General features: G+C 46.0%; 1 protein-coding gene across 1 annotated transcript in view; it reads right to left on the reverse strand.

Annotated features, from left to right (window-relative positions):
• The window catches only part of spns2 (SPNS lysolipid transporter 2, sphingosine-1-phosphate), a 109,016-nt gene that overhangs the window by 45,451 nt on the left and 49,412 nt on the right, over positions 1 to 14,153 (reverse strand). The window contains exon 3 of the mRNA XM_073053820.1: positions 10,709 to 10,845. Coding sequence (XP_072909921.1) covers positions 10,709 to 10,845 — 137 coding nt within the window. The remainder of the gene's footprint in view (positions 1 to 10,708; positions 10,846 to 14,153) is intronic.

A 14,153-nucleotide genomic window follows, 5' to 3' on the forward strand; every position in this document is an offset into this window, starting at 1 on the left:
AGCGTGCCCAGACCGAGACCTGACGCTTTGAATGTGCTCAGACCGAGACCTGGCGCTCTGAGCGTGCCCAGACCGAGACCTGGCGCCCTGAGCGTGCTCAGACCTTGACCTGGTGCTCTGAGCGTGCTGAGACCGAGACCTGGCGCTCTGAGCGTACTGAGACCGAGACCTGGCACTCTGAGCGTGCCCAGACCGAGACCTGACGCTTTGAATGTGCTCAGACCGAGACCTGGCGCCCTGAGCGTGCTCAGACCGAGACCTGGCGCCCTGAGCGTGCCCAGACCGAGACCTGGCGCCCTGAGCGTGCTCAGACCTTGACCTGGCGCTCTGAGCGTGCTGAGACCGAGACCTGGTGCCCTGAGCGTGCTCAGACCTTGACCTGGCGCTCTGAGCGTGCTCAGACCGAGACCTGGCACTCTGAGCGTGCCCAGACCGAGACCTGACGCTTTGAATGTGCTCAGACCGAGACCTGGCGCTCTGAGCGTGCTCAGACCGAGACCTGGCACTCTGAGCGTGCCCAGACCGAGACCTGACGCTTTGAATGTGCTCAGACCGAGACCTGGCGCTCTGAGCGTGCTCAGACCGAGACCTGGCACTCTGAGCGTGCCCAGACCGAGACCTGACGCTTTGAATGTGCTCAGACCGAGACCTGGCGCTCTGAGCGTGCTCAGACCGAGACCTGGCGCCCTGAGCGTGCCCAGACCGAGACCTGGCGCCCTGAGCGTGCTCAGACCTTGACCTGGCGCTCTGAGCGTGCTGAGACCGAGACCTGGTGCCCTGAGCGTGCTCAGACCTTGACCTGGCGCTCTGAGCGTGCTCAGACCGAGACCTGGCACTCTGAGCGTGCCCAGACCGAGACCTGACGCTTTGAATGTGCTCAGACCGAGACCTGGCGCTCTGAGCGTGCTCAGACCGAGACCTGACGCTCTGAGCGTGCTGAGACCGAGACCTGGCGCTCTGAGCGTGCTCAGACCGAGACCTGACGCTCTGAGCGTGCTCAGACCGAGACCTGACGCTCTGAGCGTGCTCAGACCGAGACCTGGCGCTCTGAGCGTGCTCAGACCGAGACCTGGCGCTCTGAGCGTGCTCAGACCGAGACCTGGCACTCTGAGCGTGCCCAGACCGAGACCTGACGCTTTGAATGTGCTCAGACCGAGACCTGACGCTCTGAGCGTGCTGAGACCGAGACCTGACGCTCTGAGCGTGCTGAGACCGAGACCTGGCGCTCTGAGCGTGCTCAGACCGAGACCTGGCGCTCTGAGCATGCTCAGACCGAGACCTGACGCTCTGAGCGTGCTCAGACCGAGACCTGGCGCTCTGAGCGTGCCCAGACCGAGACCTGGCGCCCTGAGCGTGCTCAGACCTTGACCTGGTGCTCTGAGCGTGCTCAGACCGAGACCTGGCACTCTGAGCGTGCCCAGACCGAGACCTTATGCTTTGAATGTGCTCAGACTGAGACCTGGCGCTCTGAGCGTGCCCAGACCGAGACCTGGCGCCCTGAGCGTGCTCAGACCGAGACCTGGCGCCCTGAGCGTGCTCAGACCTTGACCTGGCGCTCTGAGCGTGCTCAGACCTTGACCTGGCGCTCTGAGCGTGCTCAGACCTTGACCTGGCGCTCTGAGCGTGCTCAGACTGAGATCTGACGCTTTGAATGTGCTCAGACCTTGACCTGGCGCCCTGAGCGTGCTCAGACCGAGACCTGGCGCCCTGAGCGTGCTCAGACTGAGATCTGACGCTTTGAATGTGCTCAGACCGAGACCTGGCGCCCTGAGCGTGCTCAGACCGAGACCTGGCGCCCTGAGCGTGCTCAGACTGAGATCTGACGCTTTGAATGTGCTCAGACCTTGACCTGGCGCCCTGAGCGTGCTCAGACCGAGACCTGGCGCCCTGAGCGTGCTCAGACCTTGACCTGGCGCCCTGAGCGTGCTCAGACCGAGACCTGGCGCCCTGAGCGTGCTCAGACTGAGATCTGACACTTTGAATGTGCTCAGACCGAGACCTGGCGCCCTGAGCGTGCTCAGACTGAGATCTGACACTTTGAATGTGCATGGATACAAGTGTGAGGTGTGTGAATTAAATGAAGGTTGAAGTAAGAAGGATAAACATCAAAGTTCAGTGTAGATCACCGTAATCTTCGTGAATTTTGGATTATGAGAGAGGAGACGAATGGTCTGCTCTTTCTTGTATGTTTTTTTTGGAATGCTATGGAACAGGAGCAGGAACATGAGATTAATGGGATAGCTCTTAAAAGAGCTAGCACAAGCATGTTGGACTGAACAGTCTTTCTCTGCGCTGTAGGGTGCAGTGGCTCGAAGACATGTAGTTCTGCGATTTAGGCTTAATATGACAACTGAATAAATCCCTGCCTCTGTAATGAACATTTCTCTGGTGATAAATTCCCTATAGATGATTTTAATCTGCAATTAGATTTGCTTGGTTTAGTTTTCTTGTGTCAGAAATACTCCCGTTAGATTATTTTGTAACAAGGAAATGCCTGTGGGTAAAGAATGCATTTTGACTGTTTTTAGTAGGCACTATCTGTGTTGTGGGAAAAGTGTGAGAGAGAGGGAGGGGGAGGAGGAAGGCGGAAGGGGAGGGGAAGGGGAGGATGAGGGGGAAGAAGAGGGGAGGGGAGGGGGAGGGGGAAGATGCTGTTTCTTGACATTAGGGTTTTATGCTGGGGTGTGGCAGCTTATTGCACCATGATGACAAAGTAAGGTTCACAAACATTGTGCATCTTTAGCAGGACATTGGACATAAATCATTATTGACACGGATGCCCCCACTGTTGCTTCTGCTGCACATTCCAGCCATTTTGGGTGGTCATGTCGACCCGAGACAGCGTGGTATCTTTTCTTCCTTCTGCTGTAATAGTGGATAGGTCAGAGGCTTTTCCCAGGGCTGGAATGGATCGCACGAGAGGGCACAGGTTTAAGGTGCTTGGGAGCAGGTACAGAGGAGATGTCAGGGGTAAGTTTTTTATGCAGAGAGTGGTGAGTGTGTGGAATGGGCTGCTGGCGGCGGTGATGGAGGCAGATACAAAGAGACTCCTGCACAGGTACATAGAACTTAGTAAAATAGAGGGCTATGGATAACCCTAGGTAATTTCTAAGTAAGTACATGTTCGGCACAGCTTTGTGCCTGTATTGAGCTGTAGGTTTTCTATGTTTCTAATAGGGATACTTTCGATTTGCATTAGGGAGAATATGTCAAGATGTCTTTTGTAAAGGTTTCCAAGGGTAAACAAGATGATCTATTAGTATTTCCATGATCAGTTGGCCTCTTGAATTTGATCTTGTAATTGTGTCCTCCAAGAAACAGGGCCTATCTCTATACTTGTACTACTACTGTTAGTGGAACATCTTTCTGTGGATTCGCTAGTGGTTGATGATCAGTAATGAGGGTAAACTCTCTCCCATACAAGTCTGGTTGAAACGTTTTACACCCCAAACCAGAATCACAGCCTCTCTGTCAATCTGTGCATATCTTTTCCCTGCAACAATAAGGGAAAGTGATGCAAAAGCGATTGGGTGTCCACTCCCATCACTCATAACACGTGGCATGACTACACCTACATCACAAGGTGAAACTTCACAGGCAAGCTTCACTGGACAATGTGGATCATAATGTGTGAGTACGGTGTCTGACGTCACCATTTCCTTTGCCTTTTGGAAAGCCACCTCACACTGCTTTGTCCATTGTCATTTCTTCCTGATCTGTGATAATGAGTTCAAGGGGTGGAGTACAGTAGTCAGGTTTGGTAGCAACCTATCATAAATTGCCAAATCCTAAAAAGAATTGTAACTGTGTCCTTTGGCCATCCACCACTGCTTGAATTTCTCAGCTCACTTGTGTAATTCTTGTGCCTCAATGGTGTGACCACAGTAAGTGATGCTGGTTTAAAGAATTCACATGTCATGTCATGCACTGAGCCCATTATCTTCTAATTTTTTTTTAACACTGGCTTGAGATTTTGGAGGTGTTCCTTGTCATCCTCGTTGGTAACAAAGATGTCATCCAGGTAATACTGAGTGCCAGGGCAGTCTTACAGCTCCTGGTGCATAGCTTTCTGCCAGAGTGCAGGTGCAGGAGCTGCTTCAAAAATAAACCTATTATAGTGCTAAAGCACTTTGTGAGTGTTCATAGTGAGAAGCACCCTGGACTCTTTTTCCATCTCCATCTGTAGGTAGATCCCACCTAAGTCCACTTTGCTGAAGTGTTCCCTCCAGAAAGGTTTGCAAAGAGATCCTCTATTCTGAGCAGAGGGTATTGAACTACTTTCAGAAGGGGTTGATGGTGACCTTAAAATCTCTACAGATCCTGACAGAGAAATTCTTCTTAGCTACTGGCACCACTGGCCCTGCCCATGGTTTCCACTCAACATTGGAAAGAGTTCCTTCAGCCTCCATGCTACCTTATCATGGATGGTATAAGGAACCAGACGAGCCTTGTAAAACTTAGGTGTGCCATTCCCTTGATACGCTTGAGTTTTCCAATGTCTTCCTTGAACCCTGCCCTGGCATCACCCAGTACCTTTCTTAATTCTCTTTCAGTTGACTCTGTTACAGGGGATGTGGCATGCAAATGGTGGATGGATCTCCAATCAAGTTGCAGTTGTCTCAGCCACTCACAGCCCCACAATGCTGGCCCTCCTGTTTTTAAACACATATAAGCCCAATGTGACTTGTCGGTAGTTGTATTTCACCACCACAAATGCCATTCCCACAGGGAATATTTCTCCAGTGTAAGTTCTCAGTTGGATTTCTGCAGACTTCAGTATCTTTGAAGTGCCATTCAATCTCATTTTATGTAATGACTGAAACAGCCAAGCCAGAATCTAATTCCATTTTAATTAATTTACCATTCACTTCTGGTGCAAGCCATATTGCTTGTCTTGTGTTAGTTTTCACATTAAATCTCAAGGCTACTCAGTCCTGTGTCACTCTCATCGTTATTAGATTGTTCATCAACAGCATGCAGATTAGTGTTCTTTTTGAAACTGCAACTTGACATTTTATCTTTGTTTCTTCCCTGTGCAGTCCATTTATTTTTGTCTGTCCAACATGCTCTTTGTATGTGTCCTACTTTGTTGCATTTCCTGCAAGTTTCGACTTTAAACCCGCATTGGTCTGGTGTATGTGAAGCCCTGGCACAACAGTCACAGAACTTGTTCAGCCTGGCCGGTTTCTGTTTAGACATTGCAAATTTTGTTTGTGCTCACTTTCATTCCTGATTGCAACTCAATGTGCCCCTGTCTGCTTCTTACATTGATACAGCAATTTCAAATGTTCTTTTAAATGTGAGCTGTGCTTCTGTTAGGAGCCAATTTTTTAATGTTTTCTTGTAACATTCCACAAACTAAATGATGTCTCAGTGCATCATTGAGCCCATCACTGAACTAACAATGCTCAGTCAATCTCTTCAATTCAGGCGTGTACATTGAAATGGACTCCCCCTTCTTTTGATTCTAATAATGAACCCAAAAGCACTCTGCAATGAACAATGATTTTGGTTCTAAATGTTCCTTCATTACTTTCACAATATCTGCAAAGCTAATTTTGACTTGTTTGGTTGGAGCAGTCAAATTTATAAGCAAACTGTACATCTTCCCAAGCAATGTACTCTGCAGAACTGGGACTTGCTATTCATTGGCCAGTTCATTTATTTTAAAATATTCCTCAATTTGCTCAGTATATATCAACCAGTTATCTCATGTGAAATCCAACATGTCTATCTCTTTGATGTAGCCAGTCACCTCTGCTTTTTTAAAAATTATTATTATCACCTGGTACTCACTGTTTATGAATCTGTAAATTACATCTGTTTTCTGCCTTTTTAAAAAAAAACTCGACAGTCTCTCTCCTCATGTGAAGAGGAAAATGCCTGAAACCCTTTAGCAGTTAAATAGTTATCGGATTCGGTTAAAACTTTCTCATCACCACAATTATGTTTTATAACTCCAAAACATAAAACTAATCGAAAGAAAAACACAGAACCAGGAATAACGTGCCTACTACATTCTTACTTTGGTGAGGCGTGCACTTTTGACATGGCATAATGACGTATGCAATTCATGTATTTTTACATAAAACCTGCAATGAATTATGCAAACAACAAAGAATGCTAAATCAAACAATATATTTATAATATTACTCAAATATTACAGAAATATTAAATACCCTACAATTGGAATTGGCTTATTGTCATATACAAGATATAATGAAGACATAGAAAAAGTGAAAGAAGCGGTTCCCTAGACTACCTGGAAGATATTGCCCAAGAATCATTGTTCGCTGGCGCCATCTTGATGGGAATTAATATAATTCTTCTCCTCTCTTCTCACTCATATTCCTCTGTCACCGCCTCCTCCAATCAGGACAGCTGCTTTCAACACAACTTCACTCTCTCTCAGCCAGTGACAATGTTTGTCACCCGATTCCTCTCAGTCTTCACACTCTGACAGTCACTCCTTCTGTTCCCCTCACCCCCTTTCCCTTCTCTGCATCTTCAATCATTGTTAACTTCTCCTGTGGTCAGATCTTCCTCTCTCCACGGATAATGTCTGATTTGCTAAGTATCTCCAGCATTTTTCTTGCTTTTTTTTTGCCCAGTATGGACCAGCGCTCAAGACCTAACACAGAGTGTAGAATGTCGAATAGCTGGGACTAACATGTACAATACTCACAGACTGGAAGCAGGGAGCAGAGAAGTGTTTTTCTTCAGCAAGCTAGGATTTGTTTGTTACTGTTGGATACAGACGTTCCCAAGCTTTTTATGCCATGGACCAATACTATTAAGCAAGGGATTTGTGGACCCCAGACTGGAAACGCCTGGTTGGATACAAGTTTTTAGGACAAATTAATTTGCACCGATATACTTTTAGCTATTAACCTGACAGTGCATCAGAGGACAGACTAACTAAAGGTCTGGGCTGCCCCAGGAGCAGCAACTGGAATCAGTGGGGAAGATTTAAATGAGTAAACACTTCTGCTCAGATTCAGAGGTTTGTCTGAACTCACGTGGAGAAATGATGTGCTGATTTGCCATCAGCAGTAGAGAAGTTTCAGCAATAAAATGGAAATTCAAAGTTTGGCAGTATTCCAAAGAAAACTTGGTTTATTATTTATTTAACTCTGAAATTATAACAATGTTAAGGAAACAACCGCTCAGATAAGAGAGAGCTTACACTACAACAGTTTAAATTTAATCATCACCTCATGAGAAGCAATATTTTTTTCTCTGCTCCAGCACCCACAGATAGAGCATGCTCACATTCCACATCCTGGACTAAAGTTTGGAGATAATCATTTAGAGACACGTGCCATTTTCACAGTTCTTCACTGATATGCTCCCTCCATTGGTCCTCTGACATGTCAAACACCATCTGCCCACACAATAGACCTATCCTATTGGATAGGCCTTAACCAATGATTAAAGGGCTTTAATACTCATGATTTTCCCTCCTGGGTTTCTTGCAGCAGTGATTGGTGAATTAATCTTTAATACCTGTAGATTCCCAGATAACTGGGGAGGGTCTCAAATGTACAGCAAATTTAGCTATTGAGCTATCTAAACACCTACAGTTTCCTAGACACTGGTTTCCCCAACCTTTCAGTGGTGGAGTCTGGCAATCCCCAACGCACCAACAAGAAAGAACAATTCAGGAAAGGAGAAAAGCTTTCTTTTATATAGTACCAGAACTATCTGTCTATAAGATTGGGCTGGTTGGAATGCTTTACACACTCATTTCCCCAGGTTTCCAACTGTACAGTTCCCTCCTTCTCCTGAGAATATATCCTCATACAGGGCAGCCGGCCACTCCACTGGTGGTACCCTGGCCTCCAGCACAAACCATAAGCCAATGTCCTGTCTCAGAAGCCTGAGCACCAGAATTCAGTGCCACTCAGAGCGTAGTGCCAGGTGGGGCACAATCTGAGATGATGGCCTTTGGCAAAAACGTGAAGCTCTCAGGTGGGCCTGAAGTCACTTACTCAATTATTACTATACAGAAGGAGAAGGCTTAGCCCATTGGTGTGGTTAATGTTGTGGAGAGGGGGAGAGATATGTTCACCATGATCATTACAGGAATTCACTTAGAGACCTACACAGACTGCTGCTCTAATTGGCTTGTTTGAACTCAGGGCTAGATTTAATCAGCTGTCTCAAAATAGCAGTATATGGAACTGAAACCTCTCTCATCCCCAAGACACACACAGTGAGCAGATATGTCTGGAATGCACCAAATCATATCGGAAACTGACTCCAGCCGTCCCTCCCCGAGGATACAAGTCTCCTATCTGTGCTAAGATGTTATTAGGCATATTTTGTTTATTCAGACATTCTGGGTGGCATGTCATATTCAAAGAGGGAGGAGGAGCTCATCAAGATTTTAACACAGCATACACTTCAAATACTGGAAGACCTCGCTTGATATATGAAAACAATTTCAAAGCTCAAAGCCTTCCTCACTGCTGAATTCTAATCTTTAATGAAAATCAAAGTGGAGACAAGGATTTGTGAATCTGATATATTAAAACCTCGCCTACATCCCCACCCGCAATGAATTATTTATTTGCTCCTAATACTTCCTCTGTAATTAGTTTTCTCCATTCAGACTGGAGCACCTCACATCCATATCAAGACTCCGTAGTGATACACAAGGCTGCTGACCAGTTCAATCCCTCTGTGTTCAGTTTGTGGGTTGGGCAAGAGAACTGATTTGACCACAATTGCAAATGAGTTCGGATATATGCGGAGAGAAGTGCTTTTCCAGCTCAGGGAAAAGTTATCCTTTGAAGATCTAACAGGGGAAATATTTCACAATGCTACGCCCAGTGGTCTGTGGTGGAGGCAGATACACTAGTGGAATTTAAGAGACTACTAGACAGGTATATTGGAGGAATTTAAGGTGGGGGGATATATGGGAGGCAGGGTTTAAGGGTCAGCACAACATAGTGGGCCGAAGGGCCTATACTGTGGTGTACTATTCTATGTTCTATGTTAAATACAATCGGGTAGATCTGACAATTAGGTATTGGACTGACTGGCTGCGTCTGTCTGTGGTACTGAGGCTCTATTTAAATTTTTTGTTTCAATTTGAGTCGCCGCGACGTTAATTACAGAGGACGCAGCCAGTTCTGGCCAAAAAATGGTGGTCATGTTATAGGATATTGAGAAACAAGAGACTGCAGATGCTGGAGGAGCTCAGTAAGTCAGGCAGCATCTATGGAGGAAATGGACAGTTGATATCTCGGGTTGAGACCTTTCATCTGTACCAAAAGGTAGAGGGGAGATGACAAGGAGGTGTAACGGGTTGAGGAGGGCAATAGAAAGAGGGGAGAGTGGATATAGTGACAGGAGCTGTTAGGTGAAGATAACGGGGGCTGCAGACACTGGGATCTGATAGGACATGAAGGTGCAGCATGTAATGAAGGGGGATGGGGAGAGGACCCAGTGGGAGGAGTGTGTGGGTGCTGGGCAGATGGAGTGGGTGGGGACAGGCAAGAACAAAATGATAGGGGGCCGGGGAGGGTGTGGGAAGAACTGGGTGGATCAGAAGGGGAAGGAAAAGTCCATCTGAGACTGGAAAATTCAACATTTACCTGATAGAATATTGCCTGCCCGATTAAACATAGAGTTTCTTCAATATTATCACGAGACATGGAGTTCAAGTTCACGTTTACCGAGGTGCACAGCACTATACATATAACTCACACACAATACACAAAGTGATATTACCAGAAATAAATTGGTTTATAAAACGGTGCAGTTATGACACAAGTTAAAAAGGAAACACTACTGGCACTTCATACATGATGAGACCTCGATGGTGGCAGGGAGTTCAGTCGTCTTCCTGCTCCTTAGTTCAGTTAAGATGATGAGGGGCATTGATTGTGTGGATAGCCAGAGGCTTTTACCCAGGCTGAAATGGCTAACACGAGGGGGCATAGTTTTAAGGTGCTTGGAAATAGGTTCCGAAGGGATGTCAGGGGCAAGTTTTTCCACACAAAGACTAGTGGGTGTGTGGAACGCACTGCCGGAGATGGTGGTGGAAACAGATACAATAGGGTCTTTTAAGAGAGTCTTAGATAGGTACATGGAACTTAGAAAAATAGAAGGCTGCGCTGCAGGGTAATTCTAGGCAGTTTCTAGAGTAGGCTACATCAGCACAACGTTGTGGGCCGAAGGGCCTGTAATGTTCTGTAGATTTCTATGTTCAATGTTCTCACAGCCTGGGGGAAGAAGCTGTTTCCTATCCTAACAGTCCTTGTCCTCCTGCCTGATGGTAGAGGGTCAAAGTGAATGTTGGACAAATGGAAAGGAGCATTGATAACAGTGCTCCTGATATAAATGAGATAAGCACAGGGAAAAGAGCTGAGGTGGAAGAGCTGGTTTAATGCATCACATGGCCTTGTCCTGCTCCTGTTCCTAATGTTTAGACTGAGAGGCCAGCATCGGCAGTCACATTTAGAGGAGAAGAGGCAGTAAAGCCCTGCTGCTGATCTCTCACTACCTGCCCCTCTGAAGAGGCACGTACTGTCCAGGATCAGCCACTTTGGTTACAGTTCTCCCCTCCTCGTGGTCAGCTGTCACAGATACTGCAGCAGGATGACAGGCTGACTCTGAGCGTCGAGGTCCAATGAGCCAGGAGCTGGTGGGTTTAACAACGATGGACTCAACCACCAGTGAAAGAGATACTGATACATACCGGCTTGGTGATGAAGGAGCTGGACAGGGTGATTGCCGACCAGAAGAATATCCCACAACTCAGGATGAACTTCCTGTTGAAGCGGTCGCCTAGGAAACCGAAGATTGGCGTGGCCACCATGAAACTGCAGATGAAAGCTTAAGAAGAGAAAAGAAACAATGCATAAAATTACGGTGTTTTACAAGGCTGTTGTAAAAAACACTGACAGTGATGTTCAACCTGTGATTTCCATCTATAAATTCAATTGATCGACTTCAGTGGATATATTTAATGTGCTTTAAGCATGTGTGTTTAGATACCAGTGACACACAGACATGCAGCCTGCCACAGAAGGTGTTTCTTCAGCCCAAGATCTTAAGGCACAAACTAACGGAGATGGGAGTAGACTCTCACATGGTGGATTGGATAGTGGACTACTTGACAGATAGACCTCAGTATGTGCGGTTGGGAGACTGTAGGTCTGACACGGTCAGCACGTCACAGCACGTCACGGCAGCAGCACAGGAGCGCCGCAGGGAACCGTACTCTCTCCGGTCCTGTTCACCCTGTACACATCAGACTTCCAATATAACTCGGAGTCCTGCCATGTGCAGAAGTTCGCTGATGACACGGCCATAGTGGGGTGTGTCAGGAATGGACAGGAGGAGGAGTATAGGAAACTGATACGGGATTTTGTGATATGGTGCAACTCAAACTACCTGCGTCTCAATATCACCAAGACCAAGGAGATGGTGGTGGACTTTAGGAGATCTAGGCCTCATATGGAGCCAGTGATCATTAATGGAGAATGTGTGGAGCAGGTTAAGACCTACAAGTATCTGGGAGTACAGTTAGACGAGAAGCTAGACTGGACTGCCAACACAGATGCCTTGTGCAGGAAGGCACAGAGTCGACTGTACTTCCTTAGAAGGTTGGCGTCATTCAATGTCTGTAGTGAGATGCTGAAGATGTTCTATAGGTCAGTTGTGGAGAGCGCCCTCTTCTTTGTGGTGGCGTGTTGGGGAGGAAGCATTAAGAAGAGGGATGCCTCATGTCTTAATAAGCTGGTAAGGAAGGCGGGCTCTGTCGTGGGCAAAGTACTGGAGAGTTTAACATCGGTAGCTGAGCGAAGGGCGCTGAGTAGGCTATGGTCAATTATGGAAAACTCGGAACATCCTCTACATAGCACCATCCAGAGACAGAGAAGCAGTTTCAGCGACAGGTTACTATCGATGCAATGCTCCTCAGACAGGATGAAGAGGTCAATACTCCCCAATGCCATTAGGCTTTACAATTCAACCACCAGGACTTAAGATCTTTTTAAAAGCTATTATTAATTCTTTTTGAGATAGTGATTTAGATGCATATCATATTTTTTACTGAGTTAAGTATTGTATGTAATTAGTTCTGCTACAACAAGTGTATGGGACATTGGAAAAAAAGTTGAATTTCCCCATGGGGATGAATAAAGTATCTATCTATCTATCTATCTATCTTCAGCCACAATCCCCACACATTTTTATAGGAATCTGGTTTCATTCTAAGGACAAAGTAGCAAGCAAATCCTTTGCAACGCACTCAGAATTCTGGAGGATCTCTGCAGGTCAGGCAGCATCTGTGAACAGGAATAGACAGTCAATGTTTTGGACTGAGACCCTTCACTGGGACTGGAAAGGGAGGGGGAAGATGCCAGAATAAAAAGGTGGGAGGAGGGGGACGGAGAACAGGCCAGAAGATGACAGGTGAAGCCAGGTGGGTGGGAAACTTGAAGGGCTGGAGAAGGAGGAATCTGATAAGAGAGGAAGGTGGGCCATGGGAGAAAGGGCCATGGGCAGCAGGGGGTGGTGATAGACAGGTGAGACAAAGAGCCAAGAGGCCAGTGGGGGAATAGACGCAGAGGGAAGAGGAAGGGGGAGAAAGAGGAAAAGAATTACCAGAAGGAGAAATCAATGTTCGTGCCACCAGCTTGGAAGCAAATTCCCTACTTGATCCTCATATGGGCCAAATACAGGCACACGGTACTAGCTTAGGTCAGCATCTTGATCAGCACGGATGAGTTGGGCTGCAACGTCTGTTTCTCTGCTTTGTAACTTTATGACTTGATGTTTTATCCATCCTCACAGGATGAAGATCATCACTGCCAAATGGTAAATTGAGAAGGAACGTCTCATTCTTGCTTCAATGGGAGTTAAAGGTATGAAAAAGTTTCTTCTCATCTAAATGCTGAATGGTTGACGCATTATTTTGAGGCTGTGACCTCTAGTTTTGAACACATCTCCCCCACCACTGGACACAGGAAACATTAACTCTATTTCTGCCCTGTCAAGCTCCTTAAGAGCCTTGTACCTTTGAATGAGATCCTTCTAAACCTTGGAGACGTAGTCCCACTCTACTAAGTCTCCTCGTACGAGAAACTCAGCAGCTCAGTGAACTCTTGCTGCACTCCCTGTTTCACAAACACACCCTCCATCAATTAGAGAGACCCAGGCCTGGACACAATATTGCAAGAGCAGGGGCTGTCTCACCGGATGAACACTTCTCTATTCTGGCACTTGCTTGCTTCAACTGCATTTTAACTTTCATGGACTTATGAACAATGCACTCAGTTCCCTGTGAATATAACACTAAGCAAACCCTCGCCATTTAAAAAAAGGCTCAACTCCACCCATTTCCTCACTCTCCAATATAATGTTTCATTTTGTAAGGGGGCTCAGTAACTTCAGAAACACTTTTTATTTTTCCGGTCTATAAAAGCTTTTTCTCTTTGTTATGGCTAGACTGCTCTCATTTTCGATTTCTCATTTCCTTGGTACCTGAATCCTCCTATCAGGGTCTCAGAAGTTTTTCCCAATCGTTTGGTCTACTGTTATTTTAGCAACAAACCTTTCCCTTTGGTTTAAAGTTATTTTTAACTTCCAGTGATTACCACAGATGAACTTCTTTTCCTGTTGGTTCTTTTGCCTTAAACATTATATGCAACTCATGTACGAATGCATTAAAATTAGCCATTGCTTATTCGTGTTGTATTTGATAACATAGTTACTATAGCTAACTCAGGCCTTTTTTTTGGCTTTAAGAGTCTACCATTAGATTGAACTTATCACTTCAATTTTAATATAAAGTCTATCACAATTGTTAATGATTGTTTTTAATAATTGTTTTGTTGTAAGAGTTTCCTGGTATCTATGTCTGAAACTGCTGAAACTGGCTCGATAGTATGAAAGAATATGTATGTGTTCTATGGTTTAAAGGGATCAAATCTTTACCTATTACATCAGACAGAATAAAATGCCAATGATTTGTGATTCACATTCAAGGGCACTTTATTTATTATTGAGGAACAATGCAGGGTAGGCCCTTCTGCCCTTCAAGCTGTGCTGCCCAGCAACCCCCGATTTAACCCCAGCCTAATCATTGGACAATTTACAATGACCAAATTAGACCATACGGTATAGGAGCAGAAATA

The sequence above is a fragment of the Hemitrygon akajei genome, chromosome 8, assembly GCF_048418815.1.
Source record: "Hemitrygon akajei chromosome 8, sHemAka1.3, whole genome shotgun sequence".
Taxonomy (NCBI): domain Eukaryota; kingdom Metazoa; phylum Chordata; class Chondrichthyes; order Myliobatiformes; family Dasyatidae; genus Hemitrygon; species Hemitrygon akajei.